At 37.3% G+C, this 19335-nt stretch overlaps 2 protein-coding genes across 2 annotated transcripts; one reads left to right on the forward strand and one right to left on the reverse strand.

The window, feature by feature from the left end:
- Positions 1-513: 513 nt before the first annotated feature.
- On the reverse strand, positions 514-13379 carry LOC111572457 (trypsin-2-like). Its single transcript, XM_023276132.3, has 6 exons — positions 13240-13379; positions 8485-8505; positions 7118-7280; positions 6761-7029; positions 3717-3856; positions 514-2253 (listed from the first exon to the last, which is right to left on the reverse strand). The coding sequence occupies exons 1-6, from the start codon at positions 13280-13282 to the stop codon at positions 1963-1965; spliced, it is 927 nt and encodes a 308-aa protein (XP_023131900.2). The 5' UTR covers positions 13283-13379; the 3' UTR covers positions 514-1962.
- Positions 13380-15591: 2212 nt separating this feature from the next.
- On the forward strand, positions 15592-18725 carry LOC111572498 (heat shock 70 kDa protein 1). The gene is made up of 2 exons (XM_023276190.3): positions 15592-15750; positions 16646-18725. The coding sequence occupies exon 2, from the start codon at positions 16669-16671 to the stop codon at positions 18583-18585; it is 1917 nt and encodes a 638-aa protein (XP_023131958.2). The 5' UTR covers positions 15592-15750; positions 16646-16668; the 3' UTR covers positions 18586-18725.
- Positions 18726-19335: the final 610 nt, after the last annotated feature.

Consider the following 19335-nt stretch of genomic DNA (forward strand, 5'->3'; position numbering starts at 1 on the left):
TCGGTTGGCTTTGGTTTCCTAATTAGTCATGGACTGTGTTTGGACTCATGACTTGGCTGTGGAGTCAGTTTGGTTTTATTCTGGTCCTGACTTGATTTTAGACTTTGGACTTTATTTTAGTTTCCATACTTGTGTTTGGACTGGGTTTAGACCTGTTTTGAGGCGTATTTGAGACTTTCTTTTGGAATGATTCCGAAGTGGATTTTTTCAGACCGGGTTTTGTCTGTTTCATGTTAATGTGGTCTCAGACTGACTCCAGGATCAGGACTGTGGGACTGGCTTTAGTCTCCATGATGTGGGTTCAGAACATCGGATGGTTCTTTCTGGTTCTGGATGTTTGGATTCTCTGTTCTGCTGCAGAGCTGAAAGCTGAAATGTGGCGACGAAGCAGAAGTCCGTCCAGTTTACTCAACTTATCTAATCGCTTCTCAAACATTCGGCAGGTGTTTCTGGTTCACCTTCGTTCATTCGCTTCATAGAAAAGACACAAAGAGGACTTTACATTCAAAGTGCCACGTTAGAAAAAACGGTTTTATTGAACTTAAAGACGGATCTACAGATCGGTGCAAGTAACGTTAATAATTGTAGATATTTTTTGATTTGTTCATGTGTGCAGAACTTAAACAGTAAGTCACAGTTCAAACAGTAGAAGACAGTAAACATCAAAGTAATCAATCACAAACAGATCAATAAAGTTAAGAAAATAGATTAAAATTGTTTCTTCTTCATCAGTCCTGCAGCTTCACCATCAGTGCACATATCAAGTGCTTCATTAAGATAAGTGCTACATGAGATTTTCTAAATAAAAACTGTCAAAAGTTTGGACAAAGAATCGATCGATCGATCGATCGATCGGGTTCAGTCGAAACTCTGTTCATGTAAACGGTTGTGTATGGAGTCTGCAGAGTGCCAAAATAACTTTAATCAATTAATATTATTTTAAGGAGCTTGTGGATTTTGCTTTAAAAGCAAAGTATGTATAATTTACATACATTTAAACAATGTATGTAAAACACACAGCTAAAAATAAATACTTCAAAAGATAGGCAGACTTACAATTAACTAATTCTGTTTCTGTATTCTTTTCCTTAAATGACAAATTCATCAATACATTTATTATTATACCTCAAAAAATACATAAAAAAATAAAATCTAAAACTAATTTACAATTTAAATAATTTAACTTTTAGTAATTTGCTTTTATTTGCAGTGCTGAAATATTTTATTCTCTGTTCAAATATTTAAAAATAGTTTCTAACAGTTCAGTCAGTTACACAACTAATCTTTTTATTTATTTATTTATTTATGGGTTGCACAAAATGAAAAAAAGGCAACCAATGAAAAAATAAACAATAAAATTAACTGTTTGATGGAATATTAGTAAGTTTATTAAAATGACTCATTTTATTTATTTTTTTTACATTTAATCCTTATTGTATAATTTAAGAGCAGAATAAAATAACTCGGTTGTAACTTAAATTTTATTTTTGATGCATTATTTGAATTTTTATGGGTCTATTTTTTATTTATTATGATTCAAAACTATCAAAAGGTTCTGATTATTCTAACAGTCCTGGCTCCGTAGCTTTACAATATTTCACCTTCATATTAAAACTACTTAATTTAATTCGAGTCAACATGATCTAAATCTAAACATCAAGTTGATGGGATCAGATTATTTCACCTCTTTCAAATGCATTTATTAATTAATAAATATCAACTAACAGGAGATGAATTGATATCTAATTTGGTCATCTGTTTTAGTCATTTTACAAACAAAAAAGGAAAACATTCCAGCTACAGTAAAGGGGTTCTCTTTGTCTTGTAAAATTATGAATTCACCGCAAAATGAACAAGAAACGAGGAAATATTTGACTCCGTGAGCAGAATTTTAGCTTGTTTTAAGAAAAATGAATCTTAAAGTGAACATGAGGCAGTTCTGGTTAAATTAGTGCAGCTTCATTAAACCTCCCATGACAGGACGAAGATGGAGAAGATGACGGGTAGGACGGTCAGCAGCAGGGACATGGAGACGAACGACGCCGCCCCAGTAGTCAAACTAGAGTCCGACTGGAAGGAGACGAAGCCCGGCTGGTTGGTGGAGATGAAGCCGTTGATCCACGACTGGTAACGAGACACTCGGGCGTAAACTCCAGGGAAGTTAGGCTGAGCACAGCCGTTTCCAAAACTCACCACTCCGGCCAGAACCCAGATGGAGTTGTTTTTACTGACCATCGGACCGCCGGAGTCTCCCTGAACGCATCAAACATGGAGGTTAGACCAGCAGGAAGTCAACAAACCAACAGAATCATGGTGTTGGATACTGCAAGATCTGGTATCAATCCGAGACCGAGTAAATACAGGGCCAGTATCGCCGATACTGATACCGATACCCCAGACGAAGTTTCTCAGTAGTCTGTAGATTTAGAACAAAGATTAGGTGCTGTTTATGGTCCAGATGTGGAATGAAGATGGGGTTGTAAATGCTCACACAAGAATCACACTAATTCCTGGGTAGGTGTTCTGTGGGATGAATTCCTTAAACAGTGCTCATTTTTGACAGTTTGGTCAATATTTGTGCAATACTGTCACTGAAAAAGGAAATGCTCTTTTAAGATCCATTTTTACATTAAAGTTCCTTCTGTAATGATGAATACAAAATTTTATCCCCCTGTGGTTGTCAGTTCGTCACGCCCACCTGATCCCACCTGGTTACAGGCGAAACACTTCACCAGCTGAACATTTGCTTATCAACAGACATTTAACGATGTTCCCTGAACGCCTCACAGTGGCTGCAGTGATCAGACAGGTGTGTGAGCAAAAAAAGACTTGCGTGAGATGAAGTGTTCTCATTTCAGATTAGTCCAAAATGAAAGTGACTGATTTTATCCACGTGTTGTTTTTGATGAGCGAAGAAAACTGCATGTAGGTGTGCTACGTCTTTTAGGAGCGGCTCACATTTTTACATTTTAAAGGCCACAGTCAATCATTTTCGTCTAGTGGTTTGAAGTGATCATGATTGTGATTAATGAATATTTAATTTAGTATCCCTGCTATGGCGCTAATCTTTGTAATTGGCATACAGGAGAGAAGCTGAAACTAAAGTATCAATCTTATTACACTGGTATCGTTCAAAGTCAATACAAACGCTGGTATCTGCATTATCGATATTTGGATGGATCCACCCACCTCTACAATAGACTAAAACCGACAGAAAACAGAGATTAAAAAGTTCAGAAAAAGTTATTAAAAGAAGTTTGTGAACAGCAACAAAAAACAGTAAGTGGGAAAAGTAAACAGTGGCTGAAAACAACAGATTACAGACAGAAAAATAAAGCAAACAGTAACAGAAAATGACGACTGACACTGACTGAAAATGACAGCAAACGGTGACTGAAAACCAAAGTCAGGCGGTTAGAAACAACAGAAGGCAGTGATGGGACATGAAAGTAAAAGTAAGTAGCAATTGAAAACTGTGACTAAAAATGACAGAAAACTGAGAGTTAATGTAGGAAAACAGTGACTGAAAGTAACAGTAAAACAGTAAAAGCAAACAGTGTCAGAAAACAGCAGCTGAAAACAAGAAAACGACTATAGAAAATAAAGGTAAGCAGCAGCTGAAAACAGTGACGGAAAATGACAGAAAACAGAGAAAACGTATCTAAGCAGTGAATAAAAACGACCCCTGGACGTCTCCTCGTGTCGGTGCGACTCACCTGGCAGGAGTCCTTCCCTCCCTCCGTCAGTCCGGCACAGATCATGTTGTCGGTGATTCCGCTGTAGGAGTTGCTGCAGTCGCTGTTGGTCACCACGGGAACGTTGACTTCCTGCAGCCGCTGAGGCGAAGGAAGAGCAACTACAGCGAACAAAAACGCAGACGTGATTTCAGATCAGACTGTCCATAAATCAAAACACCACAACCACCTCTGCTGTTTTTACTCGCTGTTTTTTCTTTTAAACCCTGGTTTTAGACCAGTTTGGCACTGGTTTTAAACTGACTTTGACCTTGATCTTAGACCTGGTTTTAGACTTCTTACTGCCTTTTTCACTCGCTGTTTTCTGTTGTTTTCAGTCACTGTTTACTTGTGTTGTCAGTTCTTTTTCATTGTTTTCAGTTGCTGTTGTATGTTACTTTCAGCTGTTTTCAGGCACCGACTTCTATCATTTTAATTTGCTGTTTATTTTTGTTTTCATTTGCTGTGTATTGTTGTTTTGAGTCACTATTAAAAAAATAAAAACTGACCAAAAATGTCCACAAAAAACATCTGTATTTTTCAAAACGGTAATTCACTTTTTTTTTTTGTTTTCTTTTTTACAATATTCGACCATTACAGTATTCCATCATAGTTTTTTCTGGCTCTCTTTCTGTCAGATTTGAACCATTTTTAACTGAATTCATCTTTACGGTGTAGTTCTGTGTTCCGCCTGTGCAGGTCAGTGTGCTGCAGATATTCAGAACGATGGGATGTTTGTCCTTTACCTGATGAGACGAGTAGAAAAGCAGGATTTTTGTGATTCCATGGAGGGCACAGTTACAGAATAACTCCTTTTTCTTTTCAACCCCTAACAAAGGCAGAGCATCTCACTGGGAGTGTTTGTGGTTTCTGTTTTGAAACTCGTCAGTATGTCGTCTGTCACCGTGGAGCTGCTGGAAAATACCTGTCACAGGTGCAGCCGGTTGTTGCTTCATTTACTGTTAAACTCAGTGTTTGGTGATGAAAGAGTCAAAAAAATTAAGATGTTTAATGTTCACATTTCTGAATCTGTTTTGAAAAGAAGCCAAAAAAATGAATTTATTACTTGGCCAAGGAACATAGCAGAGCAATGTGTGATGATTGCCGTACATTTGTCTTTCCGTCTATTTGTGTACAACATTATTCATAAACAGACAAGCGGATTCGGATGAAATTTTCAGGGAAGATCAGAAATGACACAAGGACCAAGTGATTACATTTTGGAAGTGATGCGGCTTATAGTCTGGATCCATGGATTTGTTAAATATTTCTGTATCATTGTGAGATAGCAGCACGACGTCACTGTAACTATGACAACCAGAGAATGCTACATTAGCTACCTGCTGATGACCACATGATTGTGGTCCAACTACAAATCCACCACTGTGGACTTAGCGGGACTTATCCGTTGGAAATGATACAAGGAACAGCTGATTAAATTGTGGGGGTGTTTCCGAGTCCCATTTTCCCCGCTGTCCCCTACATATTTAGGTCACATGATTCAGTGTCCATACATAACGTACACATGCATAACATACGCCTGTGCTCAGTGCAAGGTCATTTTGTTTGTGGCTACGTCTATATTAAATGGACACATTCTATGGTGCCGTGATTTCTGATCATCAATAACTAATAACCAGATGCTGCATTTCTACAAAATATGCTGCATTTCTGACAACGCCATATGGGGGAATGAACAGCCTTGGAGGAGTACTGCGCTCTCTGAGTGTTTTTCTTGTAGTCTGTATTCAGATTTCTGATCTATTCCACGTTTGTCACTTTACTGTTTTTACAGTACGTTTTTTACTCTCATTTTCTGACTCTTATCTGTCTTTTTCACTCACTGTTAATTGTTTTTACTCTTGTTTCTGCTCATTTTTTTAAATATAAGTTTGTAATGATGTTGTGAAATTAACAATGACTCAACATGTCTCCTGTTTCACTTTAACTCTCTGCCATGGGTCATGATGAGTGTTGTCATGCTTTTTATTGAAGTCGTATTGCTAAAGTTGTGCTAACCTAGCTTAAGTTACTCCCTGTCTGTTTATGTTAGCAATAACATCGCTGTAGTTATGCTAACCTAGCATAGCGTTTGCTAACAACTTAAAGCCAGTAAATAACTGCAGAAATAGTGTACAAAATATTTAAGAGTACAGAACAATCATTCATCACTCAGTCAGCTGCGGTTTGTGGCACATTTAAGGAGGAGTGATGTGAACGCAGAGAGGAGGAGGTTTATTCAGTTCAAATGATGAACATTACTGTCTTAAGCAACCGTCATGATGTCACTCTTAGTTTTACTTTATCAGGAAATACTATAAGGTGACCCAGGCTGTAACAACTCACTGTGTTTGTTGTTATGGAGGAACATTAGTGTCACTATTTGTGACCATTGTATATTTAAAATGAAACTCTGTCAAAGATGACATGTTTTACATCTGAAAAAGGCGTCTCTGGTTTTTATTTTGGTTCATATGAGTCCTGTTCATGGCAAAGAAAATGGAGTAGAGAAAATGTGATTTAACATTAAAGGGCATCAGAGGGCTGCAGAAATAATGTTTTACAGTAACTTCACTCATTATGTTGCTTATATACAGCATATATAATAACATACCTCTAATTTTCAGCAACAAGAAATACAAGACCAGATGTATTTCATAACTCATTTATAGATTTACTCTTTTTGATAAGGTCATATAATTTCCCAGAGGTTTAATGCTTGTTGCATGTTTTTATACTTGAAAATTCCTTTCTATTGTAAATTTAAACAAATATTAAAGGACAAAGTATTGTAAAACAGTAAAATGTTCTGCCTGTAATTCATATCCTTGTTGTTATAAACGTTAAGGGACCAAAAAAGAAGTTATTTTATTCATTATATGTTTTTTAGATTAATCAGCCGATTAATCGGTAATCAGTATTTTTTTCTGCCAAATATCAGACTTGGCATCAGCCTCAAAAAATCCATATAGGTCGGGCCTTAGTTTTTAGTTTCTGTTTAATCAGGATAAATGATGAATGTTTACCTCCACTCTGGATGTTCCCCCAGCCAGTAACCCAGCAGGACGTTCCACCTGGGAAGACGCTGCCGTCGGCTGCCAGACAAACGGGCCGGATGTAGTCGGTGAAGTTGACGGCCGATGACAGCTGCAGCAGGGCGATGTCGTTGTCGTTGGTGCTGGGGTTGTAGTCCGGATGTCGGATCACCTGCGACAGCGTCCGAGAAACCTCGTTAGGATTCAGGCTCTGCTGGGTGTCGCGTCCGAGGTAGACGATCAGACCTGCAGGACTGTTGCTGAGGAAAAATACAAACAAAAACAAGTTCAGGTAAAAAAGCTGAATGCCTGGTTCAGACAGGTGAAGGTCATGTGACCGGAGCTCACCTGGAGAAGCAGTGAGCAGCACTCAGGGCCCACTGGTTGTTGATTAAAGAACCGCCACAGAAATGTCCGAAGGCGTTGTGCAGACTGGCCTGCCACGGCCACGTTCCTGCTGGAGCATCTTCACCACCAACGATCCGAGTGTTCAGAGGAGCCGTGCCGCAGACTGGAGGCCACAAATAAAAACGTTTAAATCCTTTCATACTCACCGTTGTTCATTCTGTTTTCAGTTCCAGCTGTTGTTTCCTGTCATTTTCAGTCACTGTTTACTTTTGTTTTCAGTTGCTGATTTCTGTCATTTTCAGTCTGTGTTTATTTTTAGTTATGTGACGCATATGTTTGTCTGTGTACAGCGTTACTCATAAACGGATTCGGATGAAATTTACATTGAAGGTCAGAAATGACACAAGGACCAAGTGATTAGATTTTGGCAGTGATGCAGCTTATTGTCTGGATCCACGGATTTGGTAAAGATTTCTGTATCATTGCGAGATAGTGGCATGGGGTCACTGTAACTATGACAACCAGTGAACACAATGTCAGCTGCTTGCTGACGATCACATGATTGTGATCTGACTATAAATCCACCACTGCAGACTTATCAGAAATAATAATCATACAAGGAACAATTGATTAAATTGTGGGGGTGTTTCTGAGTCCCATCAATTCCCGCCACCTGCTACATATTTAGGTCACGTGATTCAGTATCTGTACATAAAGTACACATGCATAACACACACTTGTGCTCAACGCAACGTCATTTTGTTTGTGGGTACATCTAGATTAAATTGTCGTGATTTTTAATCATCAATAACTGATAAACAAATGCTGCATTTCTAGGAAAAAATAGTGCGTTTCTGACAATATGGGGGAATGAACAGCCTTGGAGGAGTACTGCGCTCTCTGAGTGCTGTTTATTATAGTTTTCACTCAGTGTTTGATGTTTTCAATCACATTTTACTTTTGTCACTGTCCACTTTCTTTTTCAGTTGTTTTTTCAGTTACTGTCTGCTTTTGTTTTCAGTTGTCGTTTTGTGTCATTTTCAGTTATTGTTTACCATCGTTTTCAGTTGTTTTCTGTCATTATCAGTTGTTGTTTACTGTCATTTTCGGTTGTTTACTGTCATTATCAGTGACTGTTTACTTTTATTTACAAACTGTTTATGTTTTCACACAGTGTTTTTAGATCATTTATGATTTGTTTACTGCTGTTTTCACTAGCTGCTTACAATAGTTTTCACTCAGTATTTCACTCAGTATTTTATCATTGTTAGTCAGTCTTTAATGTTGTTTCAATTGCTGTTTATTATAGTTTTCTCTCTCATTTTAAGTCAGTGTACACTTTTGTTTTCAGTTGTTTTCTCACTCACCGTCCAGCTGTGCACAGCATCCTGTAAAGAAACACAATAAAAACAGAACAAGATTAAAAAAGTGACAAGAAGGGAGTCGATGCAGGAGTTAATGAATTCATAAATAACCAGCAGAGAACGTGTTTTCCATTTACAGTAACTGTTTTCTGTAAATAACCTACAGAATGTGTAATCTGTGCTGTGGAGGTGTTGCTGCTTTTTCATGCCAGGTGAGCTGCCCAGGTGATCTCTGACACAGTGGGTGGAGCTTCACTCAGGTGTGTTTACATTCAGAGAGCTGAACCGACCGGTTTATTTACAAGAAGGAGCATTTTCCATGAGGGCATGACGGTGGGTGAGGCAGGAATCTGAAGCATCGGAGCAAAGATCACCTCTTTAATGTATGTTTCAAAAGAAAAGTGACGCAGTTCAGCTCTGGAACATACCGTCTCTGCTGACTGTTTCCTGCATTAACAGATTAACTTGTTCAGGAAATGTTAAAAATGTGCGTCGGGGTTTCCTCGAATGTCTTGTTTAGTCCAAAGATCTTCAGTTTACTGTCACAAAGGAGGAAAGAAACCAGGAAATATCCATTTAAAAGGCTGCAAACTTATTTCAAAAGTTACTTCCACTGATTATCAATAGAATTTGCATTAATTCTAATATTTAATTCATGGCTGGAGATCCTTATTACTGGACAAAAAACAAAACGCAGCTTGTTTATTTGTTGGAGTTCTCAGTTTATCACCATTTTTTTTTTTTTTTTTACATTTTTCATCATGTTTTTCATTTTGGCAACAATTTTAGATGCTTTATTCAAACATTTAAAGACAATTTAGTCACATTTTTCAAACATTTTATCAATGATTTAAATAATCTGTTGTTAAGAATCTAAAATGTCAAAAATATTGAAAAATGTGGATCAGAGTTTCCTTGGGAGGAAATAAACCAGAAAATATCGATTTAAAAGGCTGCAAACACAGAATTTAGACAATTTTAATTTCAAAAGTTACTTCAATTGATCATCAGTGGAGTTTGCACTAAATTTAATATTTAATTAATATTTAATTAATGGTTGGAGATTCTTATTGCTGGACAAGAAAAAAAAATGCAGCTTGTTTATTTGTTGGAGTACATTTTTTATCATATTTTTTATTTTGACAGCAATTTTAGATGTTTTATTAAAATATTTTGAGACATTTTAGTCAAATATCTTTTCAAACATTTTATCGGTGATTTAAATAATCTGTTAACAAATCAGTTGTTTGGTCTCTAAAATGCCAAAAAAATGTTTAAAAATGTGGATCAGAGTTTCCTCACACATCTTGTTTAGTCCAGAGAGCTTCAGTTTAGTGTCATGTAGGAGGAAAGAAAAGAAACCAGAAAATATTCATTTTAAAGGCTGCAAGCTCATTTTAAAAGTTACTTCAGTAGAATTTGCACAAAATTGAATATTTATTTCATGATTGGAGATCCTTATTGCTGGACAAAAAACAAAGTACAGCTTGTTTATTTATTGGAGTTTTCATTTTATCACCATTTTAATACATTTTTAATCATATTTTTCATTTTGACAACAATTTTAGATGCTTTATTAAAACATTTTGAGACATTTTAGTCATATTTTTCAAACATTTGATCAACAATTTGAAAATTCTGCAAGGATTCAGTTGTTTAGTCTCTAAAATGTCAAAAAATGTTGAAAAATGTGGATCAGAGTTTCCTTAAGGAGGAAAACATTCATATTTTAAGAGGCTGCAATCACAGATTTTTTTTTCTTTTTAAAATGACTCAAATCCATTTTAAAATTGCTTTAAAGTAATTTATTAGTCGACACTGAATTGATTAATCGTCACAGTTTTAATCCTGACAGAGAGGAATCGTCTAAATTAAAACAACATGGACTTTATTTAAAAACAGGAAATAATCTGGAGTGTTTCCAGATATTTGTGGCTTGTTTAGTTGTTCAGCTGGTTTTTAATTGTGTCTTCGTTCTTTATTCTGGTTAATATGAAATTGACACAACGGTGTTTCCTTATTTCACAGTTTTGTTCTGCAGCCAAACATTTCATAAAGTTTTGAGGTTAATGTGCAAAACAAAATGGAACCGATCGCCGTTTCCATCCTGTATGTTACGTAAACGTTAAAACGCCTCGAGGCTCTGGAAGGAAACCAGGTCGGCTGAAGTTCACCGAAGGTTCTGCTGCAAGACTGAACTCAAACTCATCCAAAATGACTCAGAACGAGTTTAAAATCCATCAAAATGTGTCCATTCATCATTTAACATCTCTTTGTCACCGTGTTTCCGCATCTTTGAGGTCATTTTGTGTTTCTCTCTGGTTGTTTTTTGGTGGTTTTGTGTCACATTTTGTCATCTCACTTTGGTCGTTTAGTTTCACTCCGACCCCTCAGGTTTGTCTAGCGGCCCTTCGGAGGGCCTCGACCCTCATGTTGGGAACCAGTAAAACTTGCCAACACGCTGGAATTAATCAGGAGGATGTTTGCCGTAAACAGTCCAACTGGTTCTTCTGGATCTCTATAGGTCAGAGCTCACATTTGACAGTCGCTGCTGCAGGTTGATTTAGAAAAGTTCAACTCGAAGAAACGACAAATCAGAAAGAAACAACTTTTTATTCTGTTATTTTATTCAATTATCCAGGATCATGTGAATAAAAGTGATGTTTACTGTGTAGAAATTCTGCATCAAGGCTTTAATTTGTTAGATTTCACAAATTTTAATGCAAAAAGTTGAGAAAAAAAGTGTTTTCTTCTGAGTTTGTGTCTTTTTGAGGAGATTTTGTGTCAAATTTCTGTTTAGTTAACCTTTAATTTTGGCTGTTTTGACCATTTTGCATTCATTTTGTGGTTATTTTGTACCTCTACTTTGTGTTTTGTGTGTTTTCTTTCACATTTTGTTTATATAATGTCTGATTTTGAAAAAAAATTTTTCAGTCTTTGTAGCCATTTTGTGTCTCTGGGGTAATTTTGCTTTCAATTTACTGTCTTTGTGCGTCTTTGTGTTCGTTTGTATTTAATTTAGGTTGTTTCACATCATTTTATATCATTTTGAGTCACATTTTGGTCCATTTTCATTTCATTGTAGACCTGCTCTGCCATCTTGAACTGATTTTGTCATATTAGGTTGTTTTTTTTCCCATTTTTATTGTTTTGTGTCTAACTGTGATCACTTACATTGTTTTATAGCCATTTTGTGTCATTTTGTGTCCTAATTTGGTTGTTTTCTCTCACATTTCTCTTATTTTGTATTGGTTTCTGGTTGTTTGCATTTGATTTGTGTCACATTGTTGTCATTTTGCTTCCCTTTGTTGTCATTCTGTACAACTTTGGGGTAATTTTCTGCCTCATTTTGATGCTTTTATTCCTCATTTTGTGTCTATTTTTTCACCTCTTGACTATTCTGTGTCTATTTTGGTTATTTTTTTGTTATGCTGCGTCTAATTTAGTCAATTTTGCATCTGTTTTGGAGCCATTTTGTGTCTCTCTGGGGAAATTTTGAGTCCCAATTTCTAGTTTTGTGCGTCTTTGTCACTGTTTCTATTTAATTTAGGTTGTTTCACATCATTCTGAGCCCCAATTTAATCATTTTCTTTTACATTTTAGTTAAGTTGTGTCACATTTTGATCATTTGCACATCTGTCTGATTGTTTGCATTTAATTTTGATGGTTTTGTGTCATATTTTGTTTCAGCCTTTGAACATTTTCCATTAATTTGTTGTCATTTTCACAGTTTCATGTGTCTTTGTGTTCGTTTGCAGTCAACATAAGTTGTTTTATGTCATTTTGTGATGGATTTGGGTCATTTTTTCACATTTTGGTTGTTCTGGTCTAATTTAGATTATTTTACATCTGTTTCTAGAAACATATTATCTATTTGCTTTGATTTGAATTTAATTTTGGTTGCTTTTTTGTCTCATTTTGACAGTTTTGCATGTCTTTGTGTTCGTTTGCATTTTATTTAGGTAGTTTTATGTAATTTTGTGTCACATTTAGTTTTTTTCTCAACTCTTTGTAGCCATGCTGTGCCTCTCTGAGTTCGTTTTGTGTCATATTTGGATTGTTTTGGGTTTTTTTTTTCCATTTTTGGTATTCCGTGTATAATTTTGATCATTTTGCACCTGTTTCTGGTTGTTTGCATTAAATTTGCCTGTCTTACGTCACATTTTGACCCTTTTGCATCTCTGGCTAAACGAGGGCATCGTCTGACTCTCTGCCCACAGATTTGCGTGCAAATGTCTCGAGATTCATGCAAAGTTCAGTATTTACCCGAATGTACAGAGAGTTTCTACAGTAATGTTGAGTATTTTTCTTGTGTTACAGATGAAAAGAATATTATATATTATTAATAATAATAATGAAAGAATGAGAATTTTCTCCTGGAAACGTTTAAACGATCAAATAAAGAACCTCACATCTTTAAAATTGTCTATCATTTTCTGTCTGTAGTTTCTTTTCTCACTTGTTTTTAAGCTTAATCTTTAATCTAATTGATTTTTCAGTGTTATCTAAGTGGTAAAACAGTAAAACTGGTGACTCAGCAGGATGCTCAGTGTCAGCAGTGAATCCTTCTGTTCTGGATTCTCATGATGAGTAAAGCAGCAAAGCAATTAAAGTTTGTTGATATTCAAACATGAAGTTTCCACCCTGAGAATAAACTCAGAGAGGTTCTGATTTGTCTGTGAGTGTAAACGAATCACCAGAAGCTGCTGAAAGTCACATTTCTGCTGTTAAAACGTGAATTAAAGGTACATTTCTCACCTGAGATGATGACGGCGAGCAGAGCGACTCTGAGCAGCTTCATGTTGAATCTTCAGACTGACCTGAGTGGATCTGTGACAGACGTTCAGAGTCGGGAGGCGTCGACTTGAAGCGCCGTTATTAAACCACAAACTAAGCAGCGGCAGGTGAAGCAGGTATGAGGACGGTCTGGAAATACCTGTTCAGGTGTTCAGGTGACTCATGCTTGTCTGCATGAGACTGATTCATGTGACATCATTTTTCATCACTTTGAGGTCATTTGCATTTATTTTGCTTGATTTGTGTCATTTTTGTATCATTTTCTGTCACATTTTGGCATCATTTAATTAATTTTGATTAATTTCTTTCTTTTTTTATTTTCTGCATCTCTTCTTGGTCATTTAATCATTTTTGTGTCATTTTGTCTCATTTTTAGCCACGCTGTGATTCACTGAGGTAATTTCATGTTGTATTTGAGATATTTTATTTCATATTTTGATCATTTTGCGTCTGTTTTTGTTTATTTGCACTTATTTTAGGTTATGTTGTTTCGCATCTCTTTATTCTCTCTTTGGGGCCATTTGTGCCCGATTTTATTTATTTTGTGTGTCATTTTGAGCCATTTGCATCTTTCTCTTAATTTACATGTAATTCCGGTTGATTTCTGTCACATTTTGCTTCATTTGCATTTAATTCTGATGATTTAGTGTAATTTGGGAAATTTTATTTGACATTTTGGGAATTTTTTTTGCCATTTTTTTAAAAAATCATACACTATGGATAGCTTTGTATATTTAAATGAGAAAAACTTGGAGATTTTCTTTCATCAGTGTTAATATTGCTGTTTACTACAGTCAATAAAATCATTAGACAATAAACCTGGTGTTCTATTGTAGAGTTTCCAGTAAATCAAAATAATTTTTACTGTAATTTTACAGGAAATAGTTTTACAATTTACATTTTGTCTGTTAGACATTTATGCAATTTAGTACATATTTACTGAGATTACCGTACACCTCCTTTGCATATTCACACTTAAAATTTCAGGTCACTTGTGATACAAAAGATAATTGTTTTGATGTAGATAATCAGCTCAGTTGTATTTATCAGTTAAAATCTAAATTTTGTTGCATAACTGAAAAAAGCAGACATTAAACAAAAGACATTAATCATAATTGTCACTTTTGCAAAAGAAAAAAAAAAGAAAAGCAGCTGTTTTTATTTATGTACCGTATTTTTTATAGACCAGACTGTAGCTTTAAATTAAATTATTATAATAATAATTATAAGTGTTGCTCACAAAGACTCACCTGAGTTGAGATTTACTGTTTATATGTGAAAACTCCTCTGCTGTCATCTGCTGGAAATAAGGAGAACAAGTTTTGATTCCTTTAATAGTTCAGTGGATTTTAAATTAATTGTATGTATTTAATACTCTGTCTTTAACTAAGTTACAACCAGACTAAATTTGGTAGCAGCTTTTATTGTAGGCATAAACTGTTTCTTTAACATAATTTTATTTTTCTTAACTTTTATTTTCTGATGTATTCACTTTATTCAATGTGTCTGTTGTGTTTTGATTAATTAAGTGTATTAAATTTAAATGTATTCTGCTGTTTGTTTTGTATTTTGTCTTTTTTGTCTTTCTCGCACTAGTAATATCTGTATATAATAAGGTTCTGTACACATAAACTGACTTGCTTGAATTTATGACACATTTAATCAAAAAATTTTGCTGCTTTCTTAATTTTAAGTGCTGAAACAAGACAAAAAATATGACAATCGTATCAAAACACTGATCGAACTTTTAAATGTCTGTGATTATGCACATTAACGTTGGAATAAATGCCACTTTTTTTTGCTTTGAGCCTTCACCGACACTGCATTTGAAAAACTCACGTTTTAAGACTTTTCAGGTGTTTTAATCAATGTAAAGTGTTCTGAAACACATTTTACTACTTTACAGTAATCCTCAATGTCTTGTAAAAATTTCGGCGTTGAACAATTGTCGTTACTCAAACGGGGGCGGTACATTTAAGTTGAATGATGGACAAAAAAATGCTTTAATTATAGTTTGTTTTGGTTAGTTTGAGCATTAATTATTGAACCAGGTTTGCATATTTCTTAGAAAATATTTTTATTTTCAGCGAGACAATATTTGTTGAGTCATAGTCGCTGTACTGACTGACTACATTAAACATTTAGTGTGTTTTATGGCTGATAATATTCAGATTTTGTTCCATCAGATTCTCAGCGTTGCCAGAAGCGAGTAGAAACTTCTTCCAGGTGACGTCATCACGCATAGCGCCGCGCCGAGCTCTGTGATTGGAGGAGAGGTTCAGCGGAAAGCTCGAGAAGAAACGAGAAGAGAGAGAAAAGTATAAAACCAAGAAGAAACACCAACATGAAGACACGAAAGCAGCGACCAGGAGACACGAAAACAGCGAGAATAAGAAAAGAAAACAGCGAAAAGAAGACAAACTTCAGTTTCTCTTCCAAAGACCTTCTCAAGACTATCATCTCTCAGCCACAGTAAGTACGAGTTTCTTCTGGATTTTGTCTTGATTTTACCGATATTTCACCGAACTCGCTTTAAAAACTGTCCAATTTAAGCTGCTGTTATTAATGTCCACCAACAACTGTTTTATTCTACAGTTTTAATTTAAGCTCTTAGTTTCAAATGTGCATCAAAATATTTGGAGCTGTTTGAAATTTGGTTCCGAATGTAATAATAACTGTCTAAATATTTAATGAAGTGATTGTAAATAGAGCTCCACCAAACTTCATTTGAATAACTGCCGATTTTAAGATAATTTAATTATTGTATTTATATAAAGTTTGTGAAAGTAATTTTAGGTGTTTATACAAAGTCATTCGAGTCTTCTCAATACTTCGTCAGTATTATAATTACTCAGTAAGACAAAACCAGCCATAACAATGTATTAAGGGAAGCTAAAATAGAAATTTATAGCATACCATTAGAATAAATGCAGATAAGCAATAATAATAATAATAATAATAATAATAACAATAATAATAATAATAAGATGTAGCTATGGTACAGTAGACATTTAATAGAAAAATAGGAAGTAATACTGGCAGTAATTCTAAAAATCTAAAATAATATTACATATGATAATGAAATATTGCACACAAATTAAAATATTATACATGATAATTAAAGAAATTAAATAAAATTTCTACAGTGCTAGATATTTAATTTAACATGAAATTAACAAGCCAACATTAAATAGATACTTTATGATGGACCAGACTTTATTGATGCATTTATTCTTGATGAACTCAATCTTCCAGTGCTGCCAGAGTTTGTTTTGTTTCTTATTAAATAAACACAGCTATAGAAGCTGTAATATTTGCCGTCAGTATGAACTTTTCTAACTTTCTCTTCTAATTTCTGCCTCTTCAGGAAACAAAGCGTGAAAATCCAAGATGTCTGCAGGTAAAGGCGCAGCGATCGGCATCGACCTGGGCACCACCTACTCCTGTGTGGGGGTTTTCCAGCATGGAAAAGTGGAAATCATCGCCAACGACCAGGGCAACAGGACCACCCCCAGCTACGTGGCCTTCACCGACACCGAGAGGCTGATTGGAGAGGCAGCCAAGAACCAGGTGGCTCTGAACCCCAGCAACACGGTGTTTGACGCCAAGAGGCTGATCGGAAGAAAGTTTGATGATCCGCTGGTGCAGGCTGACATGAAGCACTGGCCCTTCAAGGTGCTTTCAGACGGAGGGAAGCCCAAAATCCAGGTGGAGTACAAAGGGGAGGACAAAACCTTCTACCCCGAGGAGGTGTCCTCCATGGTCCTGGTGAAGATGAAGGAGACCGCCGAGGCCTACCTGGGCCACAAGGTGTCCAATGCCGTCATCACGGTCCCGGCATACTTCAACGACTCCCAGCGACAGGCCACTAAAGACGCCGGCGTCATCGCTGGGCTCAACATCCTGAGGATCATCAACGAGCCCACAGCGGCCGCCATCGCCTACGGTCTGGACAAAGGCAAGTCTGGAGAACGAAACGTCCTGATCTTTGACCTGGGCGGAGGCACCTTCGACGTGTCCGTCCTGACCATCGAGGACGGCATCTTTGAGGTGAAGGCCACGGCCGGAGACACTCACCTGGGAGGAGAGGACTTTGACAACCGTATGGTCAACCATTTTGTGGAGGAGTTCAAGAGGAAGCACAAGAAGGACGTGAGCCAGAACAAGAGAGCCTTGAGGAGGCTGCGCACAGCTTGTGAGAGGGCCAAGAGGACGCTGTCCTCCAGCTCCCAGGCCAGCATCGAGATCGACTCCCTGTTGGAGGGCACCGACTTCTACACCTCCATCACCAGGGCTCGCTTCGAGGAGCTGTGCTCCGACCTGTTCAGGGGAACGTTGGAGCCAGTGGAGAAAGCCCTGAGGGACGCCAAGATGGACAAGGCTCAGATCCACGACGTGGTCCTGGTGGGAGGCTCCACCCGAATCCCCAAAATCCAGAAGTTGCTGCAGGACTTCTTCAACGGCCGCGAGCTCAACAGGAGCATCAACCCAGATGAGGCGGTGGCTTACGGCGCCGCCGTCCAGGCCGCCGTCCTCTCAGGGGACACCTCGGCCAACGTCCAGGATCTGCTGCTGCTGGACGTGGCGCCTCTGTCCCTGGGCATCGAGACGGCCGGAGGAGTCATGGCGCCGCTGATCAAACGCAACACCACCATCCCCAGCAAGCAGACGCAGGTGTTCAGCACCTACTCCGACAACCAGCCCGGGGTCCTGATCCAGGTCTACGAAGGCGAGAGAGCCATGACCAAGGACAACAACCTGCTGGGCAAGTTTGAGCTGTCGGGAATCCCACCCGCCCCGCGAGGCGTTCCGCAGATCCAGGTGACCTTCGACATCGACGCCAACGGCATCCTGAACGTGTCGGCGGTGGACAAGAGCACCGGCAGAGAGAACAAGATCACCATCAGCAATGATAAGGGCCGACTGAGCAAAGAAGAGATCGAGAGGATGGTGCAGGACGCCGAAAAGTACAAAGCAGAGGACGAGGAGCAGAGGGACAAAATCGCAGCCAAGAACTCGCTGGAGTCGCTGGCCTTCAACATGAAGAGCAGCCTGCAGGATGACAGCGTGAAGGGCAGAATGAGTGAGGAGGAGCAGAAGAAGCTGCTGGAGAAGTGTGAGGAAACCATCAGCTGGCTGGAGAACAACCAGCTGGCTGACAAAGACGAGTTCCAACACAAGCAGAAGGAGCTGGAGAAATTGTGCAACCCCATCATCAGCAAGTTGTATCAGGGAGGGAGGCCTGCAGGCAGCTGTAGAGAGCAGGCAGGAGGCCCCCAGGGGCCCACAGTGGAGGAGGTGGACTGAAGGGGAACTTGTTAAACATGCAACTGTAACTTCAAGTTTTTTTTTCTCATATTTAAGACGTATATAATTAAAGATTTTATGTATATGCTGTTATATTGTTGCATTGCTGGATTTTGCAATAAAAATGGTTGATAAATTAATCTTGCTGTATTTTGGTGTCATTTTGAAACATGGAGTCTTCAGAACTTTGCATCAAAACAAACCGGAGATTATAAATATTGTATTTCATTTAAATTATATGAGGTCAAAACATTTTAAATAAAGACATTTGTATTTGTTAATGTGGAAATGAAAATGTTTGACCATCAAAACCTGTGGTGCAGTATGCAGTAATACCACTAGATGTCACAATTTATCTGCTTTCAGAGCCTTTTTCACATTTCCTGTTCAGAGACACAGGCTTGTAAACACAAAATATAATAAAAACTGATCAATGAACAACAATCACTTTATTTCTAGTAAGTTGTTTTTCAGCATTTACTTGATGTGCAATTTTAGAGGGTGTCATCGAATTAAAATTCAATAAATAAAACTTAAATGTCCAGGAATTGGTGCCATCAAACCAAAACAGATAAGGATACGAGTGTAAAGAAAACATGAGATTCCAGACTGCATTTCTCATTATATATATTCCTTAATTTATTTTGGACAAATTCTAAATCATTCTGGACAATTCTAAATAATTTTGGACAATTTTATATTGATCTAGAAATATCACCAAGACCTTTTGCACTCATGCAGCCCCATATC

Source organism: Amphiprion ocellaris, chromosome 19, assembly GCF_022539595.1.
Source record: "Amphiprion ocellaris isolate individual 3 ecotype Okinawa chromosome 19, ASM2253959v1, whole genome shotgun sequence".
NCBI classification, from domain to species: domain Eukaryota; kingdom Metazoa; phylum Chordata; class Actinopteri; family Pomacentridae; genus Amphiprion; species Amphiprion ocellaris.

Coding starts and splice junctions, on each gene's coding strand:
- LOC111572457 (XM_023276132.3), bottom strand. CDS start 13,282: ATGAAGCTGCTCAGAGTCGCTCTGCTCGCCGTCATCATCTCAG. Junction 7,281..8,484: donor ATGCTGTGCACAGCTGGACG/GTGAGTGAGAAA, acceptor TGTGGCCTCCAG/TCTGCGGCACGGCTCCTCTG. Junction 7,030..7,117: donor GCTGCTCACTGCTTCTCCAG/GTGAGCTCCGGT, acceptor ATTTTTCCTCAG/CAACAGTCCTGCAGGTCTGA.
- LOC111572498 (XM_023276190.3), top strand. CDS start 16,669: ATGTCTGCAGGTAAAGGCGCAGCGATCGGCATCGACCTGGGCACCACC.